The sequence below is a fragment of the Hypomesus nipponensis genome, chromosome 14, assembly GCF_054491055.1.
Source record: "Hypomesus nipponensis isolate SF chromosome 14, ASM5449105v1, whole genome shotgun sequence".
NCBI lineage: Eukaryota > Metazoa > Chordata > Actinopteri > Osmeriformes > Osmeridae > Hypomesus > Hypomesus nipponensis.
The window spans coordinates 21472501-21495446 of NC_140374.1; the positions used below are offsets into that span (position 1 = coordinate 21472501).

Genomic DNA, 22946 nt, shown 5'->3' on the forward strand with positions numbered 1-22946 from the left:
CCCTCCCTCCCTCCCTCCCTCCCTCCCTCCCTCCCTCCCTCTCCTGTGTCTCCCTCCCTCCCTCCCTCTCCTGTGTCTCTCTCTCTCCCTGTGTCACTCTCATGCTGGTGGTGCATGGGTGGTTTTATATTGATATGACAGAACAGAGGACTGGGAGTTCCTGTTTAGCTGATGGGATTTAACACCTGCGATGTTTGAACAAAATGTCACAAGCCGACCGCCGCCAATTACCATTCCACACCCGTGCAGCCAATAACCCCAGGCTCTACAGCTGCCCAATGATGAGAGGAAGGGAAGGGAGAGAGAGAGAGAGAGAGAGAGAGAGAGAGAGAGAGAGAGAGAGAGAGAGAGAGAGAGAGAGAGAGAGAGAGACAGACAGACAGACAGACAGACAGACAGACAGAGCTGATTTAAACTGTGACTCAAACTAATGAAGTCTTCCTTGCCAATCCAAACTCAACGCAGAACTTCAAAGCCCAGAGCCCAGCTGTGGGTCTACACTAACTGTGTGTGTGTGTGTGTTTTTGTGGGTGTGTTTGTGTGTGTGACTAACAGGCCTGGTTGGCAGACAGGATTTTACAGTTCTCAGAAAAACTGGATAATAATATTTAGGGTTTCGAACCTCTGTCTCTAGGAGCTTTAACGTGAAACAGAACATGTTTTCTTAAAATGACTTATTAGTGACAGGAACACGTTTTATCAGGGCAGCAAGGCATACTGCTGTGAAACTATAATTATAATAGACTTAAATTGCTAATTAAGTTCTGAACAATATCAAGCCATGTGAGGAGTCATCCCAGAGAGAAAACAGATGACATTTCAGGGGTGATTAAGAGAACGGATCAAATGATGACACAAATAATCAAATATCAAAGATGTGTGAAGAATAATGTTGACTGATGTTTGGTCTAGTCTTCCTGTTTGAGGATGTAACAGTTTTTCCTCCTGTGTCTGATAGCTGAGATGGGGTTACTCTGCACAGAGCCTGCTGAATACAGAGTGTTCCTTGACTGTGAACACAGAAATACTGTTATCAGAACTGTGCTCTTCTGATCTTTGTACTGCTGCACTTTCTGCATGCACTATTTGTATGTCACTTTAGATAAAAGCACCAGTTAGATCAATAAAATGTAGAGTGTAAAATCTTGGGCAAAGGGAAATTGGAACTGTACCAAATACCTTTACAGTTTAACACTGGAGAGCCAGAAGCACACTGGGTTTCATGCCCTTCTATATCTCTACTTATCCCTCTCTCTCCCTCTCTCCCTCTCTCCCTCTCTCCCTCTCTCCCTCACACCCCTTCCCTCTCTCTCTCTCCCTCTCCCTCACACACCCCTCTCTCTCTCCCTCTATCCCTTACACCCCCTTCCTCTCCCCCCTCTCCCCCCTCTCTCCCTCTCCCCTTTCTCCCTCACTCTCTCTCCCTCTCCCCCCCCTCTCTCTCTCTCTCTCTCTCTCTCTCTCTGTCTCTCTCTCTCTCTCTCCCTCTCTCCCCCCCCTCCCCTCTCTCTCTCTCTCTCTCTCTCTCTCTCTCTCTCTCTCTCTCTCTCTCTCTGTCTCTCTCTCTCCCTCTCTCCCCCCCCTCCCCCTCTCTCTCTCTCTCTCTCTCTCTCTCTCTCTCTCTCTCTGTCTCTCTCTCTCTCTCTCTCTGTCTCTCTCTCTCGTTCCTCTCTCCCCCTCTCTCCCCCACTTTAGAGTCGGTCTGAAACGGTCTCCTCTAACTGTCTTTCTCTCATCTCATTCTTACATGACATGCATGTCTCAGCAAACATTGACTGAGCATTCACTTACCATGGCATATGTACACCCTGGTGCAACCTTTCCTCACTTCAAAATGTTAAAGTTTACATTAATGTTTCTTGTTCTATGTGTCATGGTTGTAGGGACAGAAAGAGGACATTAAAGCTCTGATCTGACTCCTACTTCTTCTTCTTCCAGGGCCTGGAAATACTATCAAATCATTACTGACCTTTTCATCACATCGAATCGCAATTTCCATTTTTAAGGGCTATGTCCCACCCACCATTTGTTGTATGCCATCTGTATTATTATGCATAAGGCACCCGAAAGAAAGTTCCTGGGGGTTGGGGTGGTGGGCTGGAGGAGAGGGAGATTGTGACTCACTTCCCGTTGATGACCCCGTCTGGGTTGAGCATGGGGATGATCTTGAAGACGAAGGCCTGCCTCAGGCTCTCTGCCACAGGGTCTGCTGAGCACAGGTACTCCAGTGTGCCCTTCATCACCCAGCTGGCATTGCTCTCACCTGGGTGAACACGCCCCGTCAGCACCACGCAGGGCCGGTTACCTGGGGAAGCGGAGTGAGAATAGAGAGAAAAAAAAGATGAAAGCCTTACTATCTGGAGCCAGGAGACATGAACACCACCAGCACACAGCAGGGGAAGCGGCTCAGACTAGCAGGAGAAGTGAAATATTCCCGTACGGAACTCAACCTGAAGCCGTACCTAAAGAAACATACCACAGCTGGAAAAGAACAGCTCTCTCTCTCTCTCTTCAGCTTGTGTTTGTGCTTCTGTTCATCTGGGAGATGATCTGATTTCTGAAGCCACGAACAATAAAGGAAGAAATCTTCGGCAGGTGTATTGCTCAGGAACCAAGGATGTGCAGTGTTGAGTGTGAGCGAAGGTGTTTAGATGAGCGGCTCGCAAGAAATAAGTCTAAACGCCATGTTGAGCTGCACTAAGGAATGGAACCATGGAACCATGGAACCATGGAACCATGGAACCATGGAACCATGGAACATTCCAGATCCTCCAGTGGTATCTTTCCACACAACAGGATATACTTTTGAGACCTGCCCCTATTGCAAGATCACAAAAGTATTTCATTAAAATAGGCATTTCACTAGTGCAATAAATTCCCAAACTGAACCCAGTATCTTCTGGTCAGGCCAGAGCCATAAAACCAGGACCAAAACTGATTGGCTGGCCTTCTGCAGGTATGCACATGAAGCATACCACACCAGTATCCAGTTTACAACACACCATATAAATACATAACTGGTTTGTTTATTTTCTTTTATGATTTTCATTTGTTTTATTAATTTCACAAAAGAAAAAATGAGATGCATCTCAAATGTTGGTCTTTATCGAAACATCTGGAACCCAGCAAGGTAGGTGCCCTTTTGTTGATGATGATGAAAGATTGGACAGAAAAACCACAATGATGACGGAGAGGAAATCAAAGACGGAATAGAAAACATATTACCGGAAAATAGAAAGACCTTTGATAGCTCTGACAAGCGATGAAGAGTGTGAGATTTATTTGATGTTGGAGACTAAATCGGAAATAAATGTGTGGGAGGTAGAAGGAGTAGAGAGCAGGAGAAGGAGAGAGCAGGAGGTGGAGAGAGCAGGAGGAGGAGAGAGCAGGAGGAGAGAGCAGGAGGAGGAGAGAGCAGGAGGAGGAGAGAGCAGGAGGAGGAGAGAGCAGGAGGAGGAGAGAGCAGGAGGTGGAGAGAGCAGGAGGAGGAGAGAGCAGGAGGAGGAGAGAGCAGGAGGAGGAGAGAGCAGGAGAAGGAGAGAGCAGGAGGAGGAGAGAGCAGGAGGAGGAGAGAGCAGGAGGAGGAGAGAACAGGAGGAGGAGAGAACAGGAGGAGGAGAGAACAGGAGGAGGAGAGAACAGGAGGAGGAGAGAGCAGGAGGAGGAGAGAACAGGAGGAGAGGCAGGATGAGAAAGAGGAAAAAGAGGGAGACAGAAAGGAGAGACACGAGTCCAGAAGATTGAATGAAAGGGATGGTTATCCCATCAGAAGCCTGGTACTCTGTACACTGGAGTCATGGGACTCTCTCTCTCTCTCTCTCTCTCTCTCTCTCTCTCTGTCTCTCTCTCTCTCTCTCTGTCTCCTTGATTCACATGCACTCTCGCCCCCTTCAGCACACCCACAGTTGTGTGTGTATGACTCTACTGACAGGCTTTGTTTCCACTGGGGTTGTTGATAGTTCATCTGTATGCCAACAATGTCTTCCTGCCTTCCCTCCTACACTGCTGCTGCGTGGAACATACCCAGTGTGCATCCCTGTGTGTGTAGGCTTGTATCTATGTGTGTGTGTGTGCACATGTATGGGTATGACACTGCCAGTGGTCTTTCTATAATACATACTATATACACAGTTACACAGGCAGGCAGGCAGGCAGGCAGGCAGGCAGGCAGGCAGGCAAACAGACAGACAGACAGACAGACAGACAGACACAATAGATAGGCAGGCAGACAGCTAAGAGTAAGACTAAATCTCCAGCTTACACACACACACACACACACACACACACACACACACACAGGCACACACACACACATGCACGCAAGCACAAACGAAGCCCTGAGCCATTACTACCAATCTGTCTATCTGCCTGTGTATGCAAATCACATTTAATTAGTACAAATATTTCTGCCCATTTATAATCACACGACACATTTGCCCTGCAAAGATTATGAAAAAAAAAGAAAAAGTAATTTCCCTGTCTATAATTTCATGAATTAAAAATGTTCCACTGCAACTGATGAGGAGCTGGGTGCTGTAGCAGCCAGTCTGGTCCAGAGGCACAACTAGGAGGGGGCACAGCTGGAAGGGGGCACAGCTAGAAGGGGGCACAGCTAGAAGGCGTCCTCCAGGGATTGAGATTACTGAAGAAGGGCCTGGTGGGACTCGTCTATGGAAACACTCGTTAATCTGAGACTTGTCTACGGAAACACTCGTTCATCTGAGACTCGTCTACGGAAACACTCCTTCTTCCTTTCATTCTCATCTTATCTCCAATTGTTTCAACTATTTTTCTGCTCTGCCATACTCTACCATGATCTACTCTACCCTGCTTCAGTACACTCTACTCTTTTCTACTCTAAATCAGAGACAACAGAATTGTTAACATGAATGTCTCTAACTGTATTAAAGTCAGAGCTTTTCTTTCACCTTCTAGAATATTCCACTGGACATTCCATCAGTCACGGTGGTGGGAAGTAAAGAGGGAAAACATATAGACTCCACAACAAAACACTGTCATGAGTCTCCAACATAGGACCCTGTGGGCTGTGTCTAAATGTGTGTGCGTGTGTGTGTGTACTCTCAGGGTGATGGAGGAGATGGAGCCAGTCTTGTGATGCCTAAGTCATTACAGTGACCTAATGTAGCTAGACCGGCACATCTAACTAATGGGGTGTGTTAGAAGAGGCTGAGGTGATGGGGTGAGGCTGAAGGAGAGGCTGGGGATGGAGGCTTGGGTGATGGTCAGGGGTAGAGGCTGATGTGGACTTGAGCTGGGATAGAGGCTGGAGTAGAGCCTGGGGTAGAGCCTGGACTAGAGGCTGGGTAAGAGGCTGGGTAAGAGGCTGGGTAAGAGGCTGGAGTACAGGCTGGGTAAGAGGCTAGGTAGAGGCTGGGTAAGAGGCTGGGTAAGAGGCTGGAGTAGAGGCTGGGTAAGAGGCCGGAGTAAAGGCTGGGTAAGAGGCTGGATTAGATGTTGGGTAAGAGGCTGGGTAAGAGGCTGGAGTAGGGGCTGGGGTAGAGGCTGGGTAAGAGGCTGGAGTAGAGGCTGGGTAAGAGGCTAGGGTAGAGGGTGGGGTAGAGGCTAGGGTAGAGGCTGGGGTAAAGGCTGGGGTAGAGGCTGGGGTAAAGGCTGGGTAGAGGCAAGGGTAGAGGCTGGGGTAGAGGGTGGGCACGTTGAAAGAGAACAGTGTTCATCCCAACCTCCCCCAGGCTCATTCAGCAGTCAGAGTATTCTGCCATGCAGCCGCAGCCTGTTAAACACGTCACATCAGGTAAATGGCATCATAGCTTTCACACAACTCTGTTTAAACAGAGCACATAGATTATACTATGATTATCATGAACATATTTGTTCATATCAAAGCTTGGAGCTCTGCAGCCAACCATTTCATCCTATATGAGGACTCATCAAGCAAACAAGAGTTTAATGATTAAACAGAATGCTTATTGACTTCTGCCCGGCAATAAATATTGTTTACTCTCTTTGGCTTCTTTGTGTGCATTGAGTGTTTATGCTAATGTGAGCCAAGCTCAGCTCAGGCCACGCCCACAACAGGCTTGAGAGTTTGTCTGTCAATCAGGCTGTCCAATCACCGGCCTCTATTGACCTCAACCATGGGGGTATCAAGCTTTTCTCAATTTGTAAATCTGTATTGTAGATGGAAAAAGTAGGTTGGGACATATTGAGATGAGTGAACATCCCCTCCCCTCCTCCCTCCATCCTCCCTCTCTCTTCCCCCCCCCTCCCTCCCTCCCCCCTCCCCTCCCTCCCTCCCCCCTCCCCCCCCTCCATCCCCCCTCCCTCTCCCTCTACCCCCCTCCTCTCCCTCTCCCCCCTCCCTCCCTCTCTCCCTCTTGCTTCACCCTACCCTCCCTCCCCCCTCCCCCCCCTCCATCCCCTCTCTCTCTTCCCCCCACCCTCCCTCCCTCTCTCCCTCTTGCTTCACCCTACCCTCCCTCCCCCCCTCCCCCCCTCCCTCCCCTCCACCCCTCTCTCTTACGTAGCTGGTGCATGTCCCTCCAGGAGCGAGAGGCTGGGCAGGCTGTGATGGTGACCAGTGGACAGGGGTTGCCCCCCAGGCTGGAACACATGGTCTGGGTCCTGAGGAAGATGCTCCGGGGGTCCACGCTCCTCTGAAGCTCCTGGAGGTGGGCCTGGAACCCAGACAGCAAGCACGGGACACAGTCAGCAGGATGCACAGGGCTCTGCTTCAGAAGCAAACACACACACCCAGTATGTAGTACCTGCAGGGCAGAGTAGGTGTAGGGATAGTGGTAGGCCAGGTAACACACATCATCACTGTGCTTGAAGGTCACAGTGAAGGTCAGAGTGTAGAGGGCCTCCTTCTTACGACCTCCACTGGGGCAGAAGTGGTTCCTGCACACATTAAACACAACATTTTACGATGATAATAATGTGTGCCTTCAGCAGATGCTTTATCCAAACTGACATACGGGGGGGGGCTGGGTGGGTGGGGTTCTGCTCTAAACTGATCTTCCAGTGAACTATACCCAGTTAGTTTAATTAAACATGTTATTGAATATTGTTCACGGAATATGAAAAGAATCAGAGTAAATCCAGTCTCAGATCACCAGTTCTAGTCTCACTTTGTCAATCTCAGTTGGTCTAGTCCCACCTGGTCTAGTCCCACCTGGTCTAGTCTCACCTGGTCTAGTCCCACCTGGTCTAGGCCCACCTGGTCTAGTCCCACCTGGTCTAGGCCCACCTGGTCTAGTCTCACCTGGTCTAGGCCCACCTGGTGTAGTCTCACCTGGTCTAGGCCCACCTGGTCTAGGCCCACCTGGTCTAGTTCCACCTGGTCTAGTCCCACCTGGTCTAGTCTCACCTGGTCTAGTCTCACCTGTAGTAGCAGATCTCAGAGCCTGTCCTGACCCAGTGAGGTCGTCCTTCCAGAGCTTCTCTGACAGAATACAGAACAGGCTGCATCCCTGGGAATCATGGACAAGGGTTGGTTCATTACTACCTAGTACAGAACAGTACAAGACAGGCCAGTACAGAACAGTGCAGTGCTGTGTAAGTACACGCTGCATCCCCAGACAGGCAGACAGACAGACAGACAGGCAGGCAGACAGGCTGACAGGAAGACAGGCAGGCAGGCAGGCAGGCAGGCAGGCAGGCAGGCAGGCAGGAAGACAGACAGATAGACAGACAGACAGACAGACAGACAGACAGACAGACAGACAGGCATGCAGGCAGGAAGACAGACAGACAGACAGACAGACAGACAGACAGACAGACAGGCAGGAAGACAGACAGACAGACAGACAGACAGACAGACAGACAGACAGACAGACAGGCATGCAGGCAGGAAGACAGACAGACAGACAGACAGACAGACAGACAGGCAGGAAGACAGACAGACAGACAGACAGGCAGACATCACAGAGGCACAAAGAGACCAGTGGGGGTTTAGCTCAGTGGGAGATTCTTAGAAGGACACCATGCAGAGCTGGATGCTTGAAACGGTGTCCATGTGTGTGTGCGTGTGTGTGTGTGTGTGTGTGTGTGTGTGTGCGTGTGTGTGTGTGTGTGTGTGTGTGTGTGTGTGTTAGTACTCTACAGGGGGTCCTCCAGGCCTATCATATCTAATGAGACAATCATCCATCACAGTGCTTGTGCACAAGGGTCCTCCTCTCTGTGCTTTTCATCTTTCCCACCTCCCCTTCTTGTCCTCTCCATAGACCTCCATCTCTTCTCCTCTCACTCTCTATAAACCTCTACCTCGCTTTTCCCCTTAGCAGCTAACTGGCTGTTCAGCAGCCACTTACTGGCTTCTGAAGCTTGGGAATGAATAAAGGACCTACACCTGTTACCGTCTGTTCCCCTCAGCTGTTTACTGACTGTTTCCTCAGCGGCTGTTTAAGCTCACCGTAGTTGAACTGACTGTTCCCCTTCTCGCAGTTGATGACGTTGAAGCGATAGGGCACGTTGGCAGCCATGCCGCTCACCTCAAAGTAAAACCACTGGTGGTGCTGGCTGCAGTTGGCATCAGCGTTCAGAATCAGATCATATTCATGACTGAGGAAGGGGAGGAGGGGAGGAGGAGAGATGGGGAGGAAGAGAGCATAGATGAGGAGGAAGAGGAGCACAAAAGGAGGTATATACAGAGTCAGCATTCAGTGGGAGAAGAACCGGTAAGATATGTCAGTATATTTCATAATGTGTGTGATGTAGTTGGAACTGAAAGAGCAGCAGCAGCAGGCATGTTGTGGTGTTCCAGACCACGTAGACCAAAATATGTAATCTGAGGTGTACCTGCGGACCTGAACAGCCTTCCTCAGATTCCCGCTCTCAAACTTGGAGAAGAAACGCAGAGAGTTAGAACACTCCGGATACTGAGGACTGGAAAGAGAGAGAGAGAGAGAGAGACATAGAGAGGCATAGAGTGGCATAGAGAGAGGAAAAGAGAGAGATAGAGGGAGAGGGAGAGAGAAACAGACAGAGAGAGAGAGGGACAGAAGTCATTTGTCAAGTCAAAGATACAGATGTTCGTGTATGTGTGTGTGTGTGTGTGTGTGTGTATGTGTGTGAGTACCTACCTGGGGTCTTCCAGGTCGAACACCTCTCTGTTCAGGATGTCCTCTGGGTACAGCAGACGCTGGATGTCCTCAAACACCTTCCTCCTGTCAGGACAGGAAGTTAGGACTCCTGTCAAGAGACCTCACTGGAGGACAGGCCTGGAGCAAATCATGGGCTAGGCTGGGTATGTTTACGAATAGTCATATACAATATAATAATAATTTATTGGCATGAATGAGTTTGCAGTCTCTCTCATCGTTGTTTTTGTTGATTCCTCTCTCTCTCCATCTCTCTCTCTGCACTAAGCAGAGGGACATTTCCTGGATATCCTCTCAGAAGCCGGAAGATTGCTGTGGTTATCGCTCTCTCTTTCACCTCTTTCCAGCCTTCCCTTCCCTATCCTCCTCTTCTCCTCTCCCCAGCCTTCCCCTCTCCTCCTTCTCACCTCTCTCCGGCCTTCCCTTCCCTCTCCTCCTCCTCTCTTCTCTCCAGCCTCCCCTTCCTTCTCCTCCTCCTCTCCTCTCTCTAGCTTTCCATTCCCTCTACTCCTCCTGTCCTCTCTCCAGCCTTCCCTCTCCTCCTCCTGTCCTCTCTCCAGCCTTCCCTTCCCTCTCCTCCTCCTCTCCTCTCTCCAGCCTTCCCTCTCCTCCTCCTCTCCTCTCTCCAGCCTCCCCTTCCCTCTCCTCCTCCCCTCTCTCCAGCCTTCCCTTCCCTCTACTCCTCTCCAGAACGAACTGCTGAATGTGAGGAGAGAAGACAGCAAGGGAATTGGAGAGGACACTTTGAAAATCACACTTAAAACTTATGGCAATTTCCTTTCCTTTTACTTTTGGTAAAACTGCAAAAATTACAATCTATTCCATTGGGGAAAACTGGACTAAAAAACAACAACGTGACCTGGAAAATTGTAACTTAAATGTCAAGCACTTAAGGTTTTAAAATAAGATGTGTGCATGCGTGAGGGATGGAAACTAGAGGCAAGGCGGACTTATCTCCCCACTGAAGAGACACAATGAACTGTGAAATGACAGAAATAAAAGTCTATTAAACACAATCTCGCCTTCAGCACCTTGAAAAGTTTCCCTGAGAAAGGAGCTTTAGACCAGCTGTCAGACCGGACCGTGGATATTTAACAGGACAGCAGTTCAAAAGGAATTAGGGCAACACTTTACATTGAGGTTGCATTAACTGCCATGTAACTACATAGCAACACTTTACGTTAAAGTTACATTAACTACCATGTAACTATGTATAATAATAATAATACATTTTATTTAAAGGCGCCTTTCTCAGCACTCAAGAACACCGTACAGGATATAAAACACTTTTAAAAACTGAAAAAACAAAGAATACAACAAAATTAAAAACAACAGAAGCAGGCAGCTTCATTGACATCAAATGGAATGTGTCATTTTGAACAGATGGGTTTGGAGTTCCGATTTGAAATGGGGGAATGAGTCAATATTTCTTAGTTGTGGTGGTAGTTCCAGAGACGGGGAGCAGAGGGGCTGAATGCTCTACTCCCCATGGTGGTGAGACAGGGAGCAGAGGGGCTGAATGCACTACTCCCCATGGTGGTGAGACAGGGAGCAGAGGGGCTGAATGCTCTACTCCTCATGGTGGTGAGACAGGCAGAGGGGACAGACAGGTGTGTGGAGGAAGAGGATCTGAGGGAGCGGGAGGTAGTGGGACCCTGGAGCAGATCATACATATACGGGAGGTGAGGTTGTGGATGGCCCTGAATGTAAACAGGAGGATCTTGAATTGTATAAGGAACTGAACCGGGAGCCAGTGGAGCCGTTGCAGGACAGGAGTGATGTGGTGGATAGAGGGGGTGCGAGTTATAATGTGGGCAGATGAATTCTGGATCAGTTGAAGTTTATGGATGTACCATCCTGTCCAATCAAGTCCACTCTCTCCCTCCTTGTCTCTCCTTCACTCTCTCTCTCTCACAATCTCTCTCCTCCTAATCGCCCTCTCTTTGTCGTTCTCCTTTAATTATGTCCATCTCCCTCTCTCTTACTACTTCTGTCTTCATACTTCTACTTTCTTTCATCCACCCCATCCTCACCCTCCTTCTGCCTCTCTCTCCCCCTCCTTCTGCCTCTCTCTCCCCCTCCTTCTGCCTCTCTCTCCCCTCCTTCTGCCTCTCTCTCCCTCTCCTTCTGCCTCTCTCTCCCCCTCCTTCTGCCTCTCTCTCCCCTCCTCCTGCCTCTCTCCCCCTCCTTCTGCCTCTCTCTCCCCCTCCTTCTGCCTCTCTCTCCCCTCCTCCTGCCTCTCTCCCCCTCCTTATGCCTCTCTCTCCCCCTCCTTCTGCCTCTCTCTCCCCCTCCTTCTGCCTCTCTCTCCCCCTCCTTCTGCCTCTCTCTCCCCTCCTCCTGCCTCTCTCCCCCTCCTTCTGCCTCTCTCTCCCCCTCCTCCTGCCTCTCTCTCCCCCTCCTCCTGCCTCTCTCCCCCTCCTCCTGCCTCTCTCCCTCCTCCTGCCTCTCTCTCCCCCTCCTTCTGCCTCTCTCTCACCCTCATTGTTGCTCTCTCAAATTGACACACATGGGCAATCCACCCCTCCCCCCTCCAGTCTGCAGGGTTCGTCTGAGCGGATCCCCAGAGAGAGGTCGTTATGAACGTGGCCAGGGTAACAGAGCTGTGACTTTTCACACTGTCAGCTATCCATCTCCAGAACCGCCCTGACAATCACTTTTAGAAAGATGCATCCAGACTTCTGGTCTTCGAACACAGACGCCGACGTTTAATCAATTGTGCAGTCACAGAACGTCTGCTATTTCAACTGTAACACTTGTGACAATAGACAAGCTCTTTGCAGGGAGAGAGGGGCCGAGAGAGGGAGGGGGAGAGGGGCCGAGAGAGGGAGGGAGAGAGTGGCCGAGAGAGGGAGGGAGAGAGGGGCCGAGAGAGGGAGGGAGAGAGGGGCCGAGAGAGGGAGGGGGAGGGGGTAAGAGAGAGGAAGAGAGAGAGACTATAGAACTGCTGTTGCTTTGGCAATTTGAACATTCCAAGCATGAGCTCTGTAAACTCATGCTTGGACGGCTTTGATCTAAATAGAGGGGCACAGGTGTATAATAGGTAATGGGTGGCATCATACTGAGACAGACAGACCCCCCACCACTACCCCCCACCCAACCAAAGCGACCCTCCTGCCCCCCACCCTGACGCCACAATTGAATAGTCTCTTAGCTGGCTCTAATCGAAAGCTATGATTGGCATCACTGCCCCAGTGAAGCTTAACGTAAAACACACCTATTCATCTGGCAGTCGTGGCCCCAGGGAGGGATTGAACACAACCATGTTCCCCACCCCACACCTCTCAGAGAGAGAGAGAGAGAGAGAGAGAGAGAGACAGAGACAGAGACAGAGACAGAGACAGAGAGAGACAGAGACAGAGACAGAGAGAGAGAGAGAGACAGAGAGAGAGCGAGAGAGAGAGAGACAGAGAGAGAGACAGAGAGAGAGAGGGGGGAGGGAAGGAGGGAGGGAGGGAGGGAGGGAGGGAGGGAGGGAGGGAGGGAGGGAGGGTGGGAGGGAGGGAGGGAGGGAGGGAGAAGAGAAGGAGGGAGGGAGGGAGGGGGAGAGAGAGAGAGGGGGGAGAAGGGAAGGAGGGAGGGAGAGAGAGAGAGAGAGAGAGAGAGAGAGAGAGAGACAGAGAGAGAGGGAGAGAGAGGGTGGGAGAGACAGACAGAGAGGGAGGGAGAGAGAGACAGAGAGACCCACCTCTGTACTCTGGGCCTGCGAGGGGCCATGGGCTCTGGCCCGGGGGGGGGCAGATGGCCCCAGTAGTCTGGGAAGGCCAGGACAGTGAACCCTGGGATGGACTTGGTGAGGGCGGCAGCAGCTGAGTACAGACGAGGGTCATGATGAGGGATGCAGGCGCCATGACGCTCCAGGAGATGCTCCACCACGCTGCCCCCCGGCCCCCCTGGGCCCCCCGGGGGCCCCGGCCTCCCCGACCCCACAGACCCCCGACCCTCCAGCAGACGGCTGTGGAAGTCCCTAGCCTCCAGGGGGCGTTGGCGCTCTGTGGACAGATTGAAGGAAAGAAGGATGGGAGGATGGAGGGCAAAAGGGTTTACAGTACGTACATCGTCTATTTAAATAAGACAATGTTGTGGACCTTTGGAGTTAGAGACAACCTTATAAAGTCAGATGGATTTACAATAACCAAAAACGTAAAGGTCATATCATCTTAACTGTAAGGGATCTGAACCATTCTTATGTGAAACCTTAGTCTTGACAATCAAGTGTATCGCACACCTCAATAATGAATAAATGTAAATAAAAACGTGTCAAAAATTAATCAATCCAAAATCCGACACCATCTGAAAGGAGACGGCCCAGGTACTGACCATGGTCCTGGTCCTGATGCTGGTCCTGATGCTGGTCCTCGTCCTGTTTTGGGCCGGCCTCTCCCTCCTCCTCTGGGCTGGCTCTGCCCTGGGGTTCCACTGGAGAACCAGAGGAGGAACTGGAGAGACTGAGAGAGGAACCTCCTACTCCTCCGTGTCTTTGGTCGAGGTGAAGCAGAACCTCTTCGTCTGAGCTCTCATCCGCCTCGGAGCCAGACTCCAGCTCCTGGATGGAGAGGGATGAGGGAGGGATGAGGGTTAGTGCTAGGGAGACAGGGAGGGATGAGGGTTAGTGCTAGGGAGACAGGGAGGGATGAGGCGTAGAGAGAGCCCTCATCACACATAAAGGGATAGGGTATTAAAAACATTTGAAAACATGCTTCTTCAATTTTTTCCCTGTTGAAATAATAAGTGCAAGTGTGTGTTTGAGAGAGAGAGAGAGAGAGAGAGAGAGAGAGAGGATGTGTGTGTGCAAGAGAGTGTGTGCATGTGTGTGTGTGAGAAAGAGAGAGAGAGAGAGAGAGAGAGAGATAGAGAGAGAGAGAGAGAGAGAGAGAGAGAGAGAGTTTTATATAGTCATAGACTACATAACACAGATCAAATCAAACGCCCCCACATCAAACCATGCTATACTCTTCCCACACCATCTCTCCCTCACATAAAACAATAATGAGAGCATCATAACAGGATTAAAATCCAACAGCCACACTGAGTGTGTGAGACAGAGAGTGATACAGATATAAAGACACAGAGAGGGAGAGAGTCTGGCTGAGAGAGAGTCCTTAGCCCTTTCATATTAAAAACAGATGATGCCTCTTTATAACAGCTCAGTATCACACTCCTATTGACAGCTTCGCAAGATCTGAATATCAATTTAGCACCTATGAATAATAATTTAACCCACTTAAAACCAGAAGAGAAAGCTTGCACTTCCTGTGAGTGCTCCTCTGTGCATGTGTGTGTGTATAGTGTGTGTGCTCCTGTGTGTGTGTGTGGTGTGTGTGTGTGTGGAGGGGGAGCTTCTACTGTTCATGCAGAGCTATTAAGTGTTTGGTTGTGATTAAACAAAACCAGACTTTCTTTCCCTAACAAGACAGGAAGTGTACTCCTGTAATAATAACAAGACAGGAAGTACACTCCTGTAATAATAACAAGACAGGAGCTGGGAAGAGGAGTAGAGAGGAGGAGGAGGAGGAAGGAGGAGGAGCAGTGAGGAGGAGTAGAGAGGAGGAGGAGGAGGAAGGAGGAGGAGCAGGGAGGAAGAGTAGAGAGGAGGAGGGGGAGGAAGGAGGAGGAGCAGTGAGGAGGAGTAGAGAGGAGGAGGAGGAGGAAGGAGCAGGGAGGAGGAGCAGTGAGGAGGAGGAAGGAGCAGGGAGGAGGAGCAGTGAGGAGGAGGAAGGAGCAGGGAGGAGGAGCAGTGAGGAGGAGGAAGGAGCAGGGAGGAGGAGCAGTGAGGAGGAGGAGCAGTGAGGAGGAGGAAGGAGCAGTGAGGAGGAGGAAGGAGCAGGGAGGAGGAGCAGTGAGGAGGAGGAAGGAGCAGTGAGGAGGAGGAAGGAGCAGTGAGGTGGAGCTGGGAAGAGGAGTAGAGAGGAGGAAGGAGGGAGGAGGAGTTAAGAGGAGGAGGAGGGCTCAGAACTGTATCTGTGTAGTTGCTCCCCAGGACTTAATTACTGCTCCACATTATTTTGGGGGCAGTGGGGAATTTTAATCTTGAGGTTTAATTTGAATTAAAAGTGAGGTATTGGGAAGGGAGAAGCTGTAATGACTGCATTTATCCAGAGGACTGTTGGCATTATATAGGGGTTGGGTTCACCTTCTGCAGCCAGCCTAGCATGGCTACATATTCACTTGCATTAAAGCAGCTAACCTACAGTAGCTAGGCTACATCTTAGCTTCACTGAAATCAAATCCAACAGCTGGAATCACAACAGCAGATTGTACCCCTGCTCCATCCTACCTGCCCCCCAGCTTTACCCACCCCATCCTACATGCCCCCCAGCTTTACCCACCCCATCCTACCTGCCCCCCAGCTTTACCCACCTCATCCTACCTGCCCCCCAGCTTTACCCACCCCATCCTACCTGCCCCCCAGCTTTACCCACCTCATCCTACCTACCCCCCAGCTTTACCCACCTCATCCTACCTGCCACCCAGCTTTACCCACCTCATCCTACCTGCCCCCCAGCTTTACCCACCTCATCCTACCTATACCCCCAGCTTTACCCACCTCATCCTACCTACCCCCCAGCTTTACCCACCTCATCCTACCTGCCACCCCGCTCCACCCACCCCATCCTACCTGCTACGTACCTGGAAGTCGTGGTGAAGTTCAGGACACAGTCTCACATACTGGCCCAGCTGCTCCAGGGTCTGGTCGGGCTCTGGTTTGGACCGCAGAGTGCTCAGGTCCGTTTCCAGGTCATCATCCTGCAGGATGGGGGGGAGTGAGGGGTAGGGAAGAGAGAGCGAGCGAGCAAGATCGACATGGAGAGAGAACGCAAAGGAGAGCGCAAAAGAAAGAGAGCGAGGGAGAAAGGGAGAGTGAAGGAGAGAGCAAAAGAAAGAGAGTTCTTCCATCACATGCCGCTCAGGTACATCCACAAACAGAGCGTATGTCCTAGCTTGCAGGAAGCAGGATGTCTACATTATCAGGAAGCTTTGTAGCCTACAGCAGCCATAGAAATACATGAATAGAAAATAAATATGCTTGTGTGTATGTTATGCCTGTCTGTCAGCATGTGTGTATATCTGTTGATGCGTGTGTGTGTGTGTGTATATCTGTGAATGTGTGTGTGTGTGTGTATCTGTGGATGCGTGTGTGTGTGTTTGCCTGTTTGCTTGGCACATCTCCTATCCTCAGAGTGAATCACAAACCACACTCACGTCCTCCCTGCTGACTGACGCTTCATTCTCAATGTCATCGTCACTGTCATCCTGGGAGCCAGTGTCTGCGACAGAGAGAGAAGGAAGAGCAAGGGAGAGAGAGGGAAGGAGAGGAGAGAGAGCGAGAGGGCGAGGGAAAGAGATAGGAAGGGGGAGGAGAGAGAGAGGGAGGAAGAGAGAGTAGGAGACATACATTGTAAGAGTTTTTGATGTGGGATCAAAGCTGCGTGTGGAACATGGGGTTTCCCTCACTCTTTTCCACACACATGCACACGCACATTCCGAGAAGCCATAGACAGATAGACAGGTAGGAAACAGACAGACAGACAGGTCGTTTGACAGTCAGACAGAGTAAGGGGTCATGTGTCAGACAAACAGGCAGGCAAAAAGGCGGGCAGGCAGACAGGCTGTTAGACAGACAGACAGACAGACAGGCAGACAGACAGCCAGGCAGACAGACAGGCAGGAAGGCAGACAGGCTGTTAGACAGACAGACAGACAGACAGGCAGACAAGCAGGCAGGCAGGCTGAAGGGGTCATGTGTGTCAGACATCAGGCATCCCCAGGATGAGCAGCGTTGCTAGGGAAACCGTTGCCCAGCGTTGGGAGGACAAGCAGGCGTGTTTGACTGGAGAAGGACGGACACACACATTCAGGGAGAGTCAGGGGCCAATCTAGGTTCCCACTTGGGGGGGCTAAGCCCCAAGATAAAACCTATTATTTTTCCTGTGACCCAGCAAAACTAGGGGGGTCTGTTCCCCCAGAAGACATTTTTTAAAATATCCTTCTATATAATGTCCTCTAGCGGGTTTTAGAAAGAGAAATTAACACATTTAGATTTAATATATGAAAGAAAAAAAAAAAAATGTATATATATATATATATATATAAAAAATTGGGGGGGCTAATGGGCTAGATACACCCATGGTTCAAGTGCTATTGACAAGGGATCCTTGCACAATACACCTCACACACATAGATACAGTCGTATACACACACACACAGACAGTACTGGTCGCTCCTGACTACAGTATCTGCAGGGTCTCTCCTGACGACACAGGAGAGAGGCTGTAGCACAGATTGTTGTAAGATAAAAAGAGAGAGAGATAGAGATAGAGAGAGAAGGAGAGAGAGCGGGAGAGAGATTGAGAGAGAGGGAGAAAGAAATGACAGAAATGATGAGAAGAGATGAAAGAAAGACAGAAAAGAGAAAAATATATTGAGGGAGAGACAGATAGAAAAAAAGAAAGAAAGGTAGGGAGGCAGAGAGAGGCAGGGAGGGAGATGTAGGTACCTAGGGGTGCATGGTGGATGTAGGTACCTAGGGGTGCATGGTGGATGTAGGTACCTAGGGGTGCATGGTGGATGTAGGTACCTAGGGGTGCATGGTGGATGTAGGTACCTAGGGGTGCATGGTGGATGTAGGTACCTAGGGGTGCATGGTGGATGTAGGTACCTAGGGGTGCATGGTGGATGTAGGTACCTAGGGGTGCATGGTGGATGTAGGTACCTAGGGGTGCATGGTGGATGTAGGTACCTAGGGGTGCATGGTGGATGTAGGTACCTAGGGGTGCATGGTGGATGTAGGTACCTAGGGGTGCATGGTGGATGTAGGTACCTAGGGGTGCATGGTGGATGTAGGTACCTAGGGGTGCATGGTGGATGTAGGTACCTAGGGGTGCATGGTGGATGTAGGTACCTAGGGGTGCATGGTGGATGTAGGTACCTAGGGGTGCATGGTGGATGCAGGTACCTAGGGGTGCATGGTGGATGCAGGTACCTAGGGGTGCATGGTGGATGTAGGTACCTAGGGGTGCATGGTGGATGTAGGTACCTAGGGGTGCATGGTGGATGTAGGTACCTAGGGGTGCATGGTGGATGTAGGTACCTAGGGGTGCATGGTGGATGTAGGTACCTAGGGGTGCATGGTGGATGTAGGTACCTAGGGGTGCATGGTGGATGTAGGTACCTAGGGGTGCATGGTGGATGTAGGTACCTAGGGGTGCATGGTGGATGTAGGTACCTAGGGGTGCATGGTGGATGTAGGTACCTAGGGGTGCATGGTGGATGTAGGTACCTAGGGGTGCATGGTGGATGTAGGTACCTAGGGGTGCATGGTGGATGTAGGTACCTAGGGGTGCATGGGGGATGTCGGGGCAGGGGGCAGGTCTCCCTGGCAGGGGGCAGGTGAAGGCGCTCAGGGCAGAGGGCAGGGGCAGTGGGCACTTGGGGTGGCATTTCCTCATCAGCTGTATAGAGGGCTCTACCAGGGACTCCAGGCCTTTACTGAGAAGACATGTCTAACTCACACACACACACACACACACACACACACGAATATCCAATATTCTCAGATTAACAAGCTTCACATTGTTTTTTTTATATGTCAATATGTAATATTGCACCTAATTTAATATGAGACACTGCAAGCAAATACTGAATACCACCCACACCCACAGCCTGTACCTGTGTGGTGGTATAGAGCAGCTCCATGCCAGAGTGGGCCACCAGAGCGTCTCTGCCGGCCTTGTAGAAGGTGGCCTGGTGGAGGCAGCGCAGCAGGGCACGGCGCACGGCCACTGCCCTCTGCTCAGAGTCTTTACTGTGCCAGTCCTCGTACAGGCTGAGCAGGCCACACACGTAACCCTTAGACACCGCCAGGCGCACGTTAGCCCCTGGGAAGGGGAGGGGGGGAGAGAAAGGGCAGGAAGGGAGACAGATAAAGAGGAAGATAAAGAGAGAAAGGCATGAAATAGTATTATCAGTGGTATCAGTTTCCTGAATAACGTATTTATCTTTGGATACATTCTTCCTCTTCAATCACAGTGAATACAAACTCAAATCTAAGGACACTGCACTGTTATATCACAAGGGGATGAAGGAACTTAAGAGTTAAGCACTTGGGGTCCAACATCCATTAATGCTGTTTTTCCCTTCTTCACCACAACAGCTACGAGTACATCATCAAAATGTATTGTTTATTCTGTCTTATCCTGGTGTGTGTTTCCTGGTGTGTGTTTCCTGGTGTGTGTTTCCAGGTGTGTGTTTCCTGGTGTGTGTTTCCTGGTGTGTGTTTCCAGGTGTGTTTCCTGGTGTGTGTTTCCAGGTGTGTGTTTCCTGGTGTGTGTTTCCTGGTGTGTGTTTCCAGGTGTGTGTTTCCTGGTGTGTGTTTCCTGGTGTGTGTTTCCTGGTGTGTGTTTCCAGGTGTGTGTTTCCTGGTGTGTGTTTCCTGGTGTGTGTTTCCTGGTGTGTGTTTCCTGGTGTGTGTTTCCTGGTGTGTGTTTCCTGGTGTGTGTTTCCAGGTGTGTGTTTCCTGGTGAGTAGTAGAGCACCCCAGTAAAATATTAATGTGGGTTTGTTTGTCTTACCAGAGGAGACAGGCAGAGGGTTGTGTGTGTGTGTGTGTGTGTCTGAGAGTGTGCACATTTTGGATACAACTGAGGAAATCTAATCTGATTTGTTCTATGCATTTGCGTTAGAGTTAGGGTTGCTATGGGACACTGTATTGGTGTGACATTGTGCCATGATATGTATTTTGCAATATTGTAAAAAACATGATTAATCAACTTTCATGAAATATGCATTTTATTCTAAATGTCAGTTGAATGAGAAAGCTGTGGGCTGGTAATTTTCTTTTCCTAAAAACCTTTTACTGAACAAAGCGACAGAAGGAGGGAGACAGACAGAGAGACAGAGAGAGAGCGACAGAGAGAGAGAAAGAGAGAGAGACAGAGAGAGAGAGAGAGAAAGAGAGAGAGACAGAGAGAGAGAGGCAGAGAGAGAGAGAGAGACCGAGAGAGAGAGAGAGAGAGAGAGAGAGAGAGAGAGAGAGAGAGAGAGAGAGAGAGAGAGAGAGAGGGTATGCTAGCTAGAAGTATAATGTAATTTGCCAGCAGACAAGCTCAGTAGCTGCAGTGCATCAACAGGTGCAGAGCCTGTAAACCCAAAGGAAGAGCTAAGACACAGGGTCACACCGCCACCTGCAGGCTGAGCAGGGATCTCCACATGTCCGCTAATGAGAAACTGAGCTTATTTCTGAGAAAGCTTCCCAGAAGATTTAAAGTGGGGGCCTTCATGCATTTGTGCTGTTTGAATATAACAGAGACAATCAAATCACATTTTTATCAAGAGCAGAAAATTGAATTTCCAAAACAGAGGAAAATACAATCTGAGTTGATAGTCACAAGCAGCGATATTGAAGAAATAATTTTACATTTACTACAATGTCAGTGGGCAACACAACGATTGTTATTACCAATAACGATTTTGAGTTCGAGGGGTTATCAAATCACCCGGTGACAGTTAATAAACACGCCATCTGCACAGGATGAGACAACAACCACTACTTTAGTTTTAACAGGGCTCTCAAGTCTCACACAGTCGCCCTGAAACTCGAGAATTTTAACCAATTCTCACGCAACACCTTGTGTTTCTCACGCTGAGATGAAAGAGAGAACTTGTCCCGCTACATACAATTCATGTATGATGATGCGCGGGCATACGGAGAGTAGTTTTATGCTGAGTTTAAATTTATCTCGAGTGATACAGAGTTAAATGACACCTACCAGCCACCTACCAGCCATCAGAAACATGAGGCCCCAAACACGGAACACTGGCCTTATATTCAAGTTCAACAGGGATAATGAAGGGTTTGGTATTGATAGTTCATCTACACATATTGACCCGGAACCTCCATCTGTCAACATGTTACATATTTGATGATACATAACCTGCCCTCTCCCTTGTCATATTGAGGGGAACACAAACATTACTGTACCAAAAACCTTTACCAAAGTCCAGTCGCTGCCCTTTTGCTTGGAACGTCAGTTTGTATGGTTCAGGTAAGCTTGTATGGTTCAGGTCAGCTTGTATGGTTCAAGTCAAGGGTCATGGAGACTAAGGTTTGAATTTTATCCTGCCAACAACCCCTCCACAACATTAGCATCCCAAGAAATTAACAAATGTTGAAGGTACTTACTTGAGCACAACATGGCCGCCAGCGCATCGATTGCTGCCCTGCAAAACACAAGACAGAAGAGGAGTAGTTACTTCACCATGAAGGAACTAAAGTGATTACACAGAGTTCTGTCTGGTCGCAGTTACAATCTGAACACGAAAAACACAGTCAGCGTTTTGCAGTTGCCAGTGGCTGCAGGACCCTGTTTAGCTGTGGAGGAATCTATCATAGGTTTCACCTAGCATTGTTATAACTAACAAACGTGATGAATCAAGCTTGTCGGCAAACTCACACACATTAACAGAGAGGGTGTGGGAGTTTGTGTGCAGTTGTGTGTGTAAATAATAAATGTAATTTAGCACACCCATTCCTCCTCGTTTGGTCTAGTGAATTAGGATGATTGATCATGTTGAGGTGAAACACAGTCAAGCATGAACAAACGCTGCTCTCCTGGTCACACCGATGCCCAATCAGAGGAATCTGGGCCCGGATCTTCAGGTAACCATTGACGAGAGGTGTCACTTTCTATCTGACAAGGTGGCTTAAAAGAAAAGGTGTGTGTGTTTGTACTTGAGCTATCAATCTCTGTGTGTGTGTGTGTGTGTGTGTGTGTGTCTCAGACACAGGAACTGCATTAACCTTTTAATAGTTTTTTTAGGTTGCTTCCTCACTACCACAGCCAGGCCAGGTCTAAAACTTCCTGTAACGTTAGAAACGTGCCTTTTAAAAACCAGAACAGGTTGTTAACCCTAAACTTACCAACAATATTTAAACATATTTTATTGATAAAAATGTACAAATATTGTATTTATAAAATTGTATAAAAATGTATTTATAAAATACATTCAAAAAAGTATACAACAATACAACAAAATTCAGACAAAAATTGTACCGGAAAAAAATCGGATTGCAACATCCGGGATCCCAAGGTATTGCTTGCTTCAGACCGGACCTCTCTCCTCAGACCCTGGGTTGTGATTGGATGACTGACCTCTCTCCTCAGACCGTGGGCTGTGATTGGATGACTGACCTCTCTCCTCAGACCCTGGGCTGTCTGACTGATCTGCATGTCTGCATGTATGACTGTCTGCAGCTACACCTGGATGAGAAGGGCCTGAGGAGAGAGGTCTGCAGTGGGACCCTTCTTGGAGAAGTGAGATGGTTCTATTGCATTCAGGCTCTATTGCCTTACCTCTATCCTTGATATCCCGGATGTTGCAATCAGAATTTTTCAAAACATTTTGGCTAGTTTTTTCTGCACCAATTTTCTGGATCTGAATTTCTGGATCTGAATTTTTTGGATCTGAATTTAACCATTCGAGCAGACTGAATTTAGTTGTATTGGAATTTATGAAGCTTGATTAAAAAATTGGGATCTGAATTTTACTGTTTGAATTTGAGCATCCTGATTTTCCGAACCTGGAATTTTCAGATCTGAATTATTTTATATTGAAATTAATTAATAATTAAATTTAAAATAGTGAATTCAAAACCAACAAATTAGGTGGTGTTTACATTTCAATATTGAGTATGCAATGCATTTTATAATGTAAAACATGATGTCACTGATTTGCTTCCATAGTAGAGGAGCGGTAAGGGGCAGGAGGGCCAGAGAGTACAATCACATTTAGTCATTTAGCAAACACTCTTATCTAGAGTGACTTACAGTAAGTACAGGGAGGCAAGTAGGGTGAAGTGCCTTGCCC

General features: G+C 49.1%; 1 protein-coding gene across 1 annotated transcript in view; it reads right to left on the reverse strand.

The window, feature by feature from the left end:
- The window catches only part of agbl1 (AGBL carboxypeptidase 1), a 51906-nt gene that overhangs the window by 13906 nt on the left and 15054 nt on the right, over positions 1–22946 (reverse strand). The window contains 14 exon segments of the mRNA XM_084673193.1: positions 2125–2305; positions 6503–6656; positions 6747–6879; positions 7364–7451; positions 8393–8541; positions 8779–8865; positions 9063–9146; positions 12769–13072; positions 13401–13626; positions 15711–15827; positions 16284–16348; positions 18415–18583; positions 18750–18958; positions 21262–21299. Of these exon segments, the coding sequence (XP_084529319.1) occupies positions 2125–2305; positions 6503–6656; positions 6747–6879; positions 7364–7451; positions 8393–8541; positions 8779–8865; positions 9063–9146; positions 12769–13072; positions 13401–13626; positions 15711–15827; positions 16284–16348; positions 18415–18583; positions 18750–18958; positions 21262–21299 (2004 nt within the window).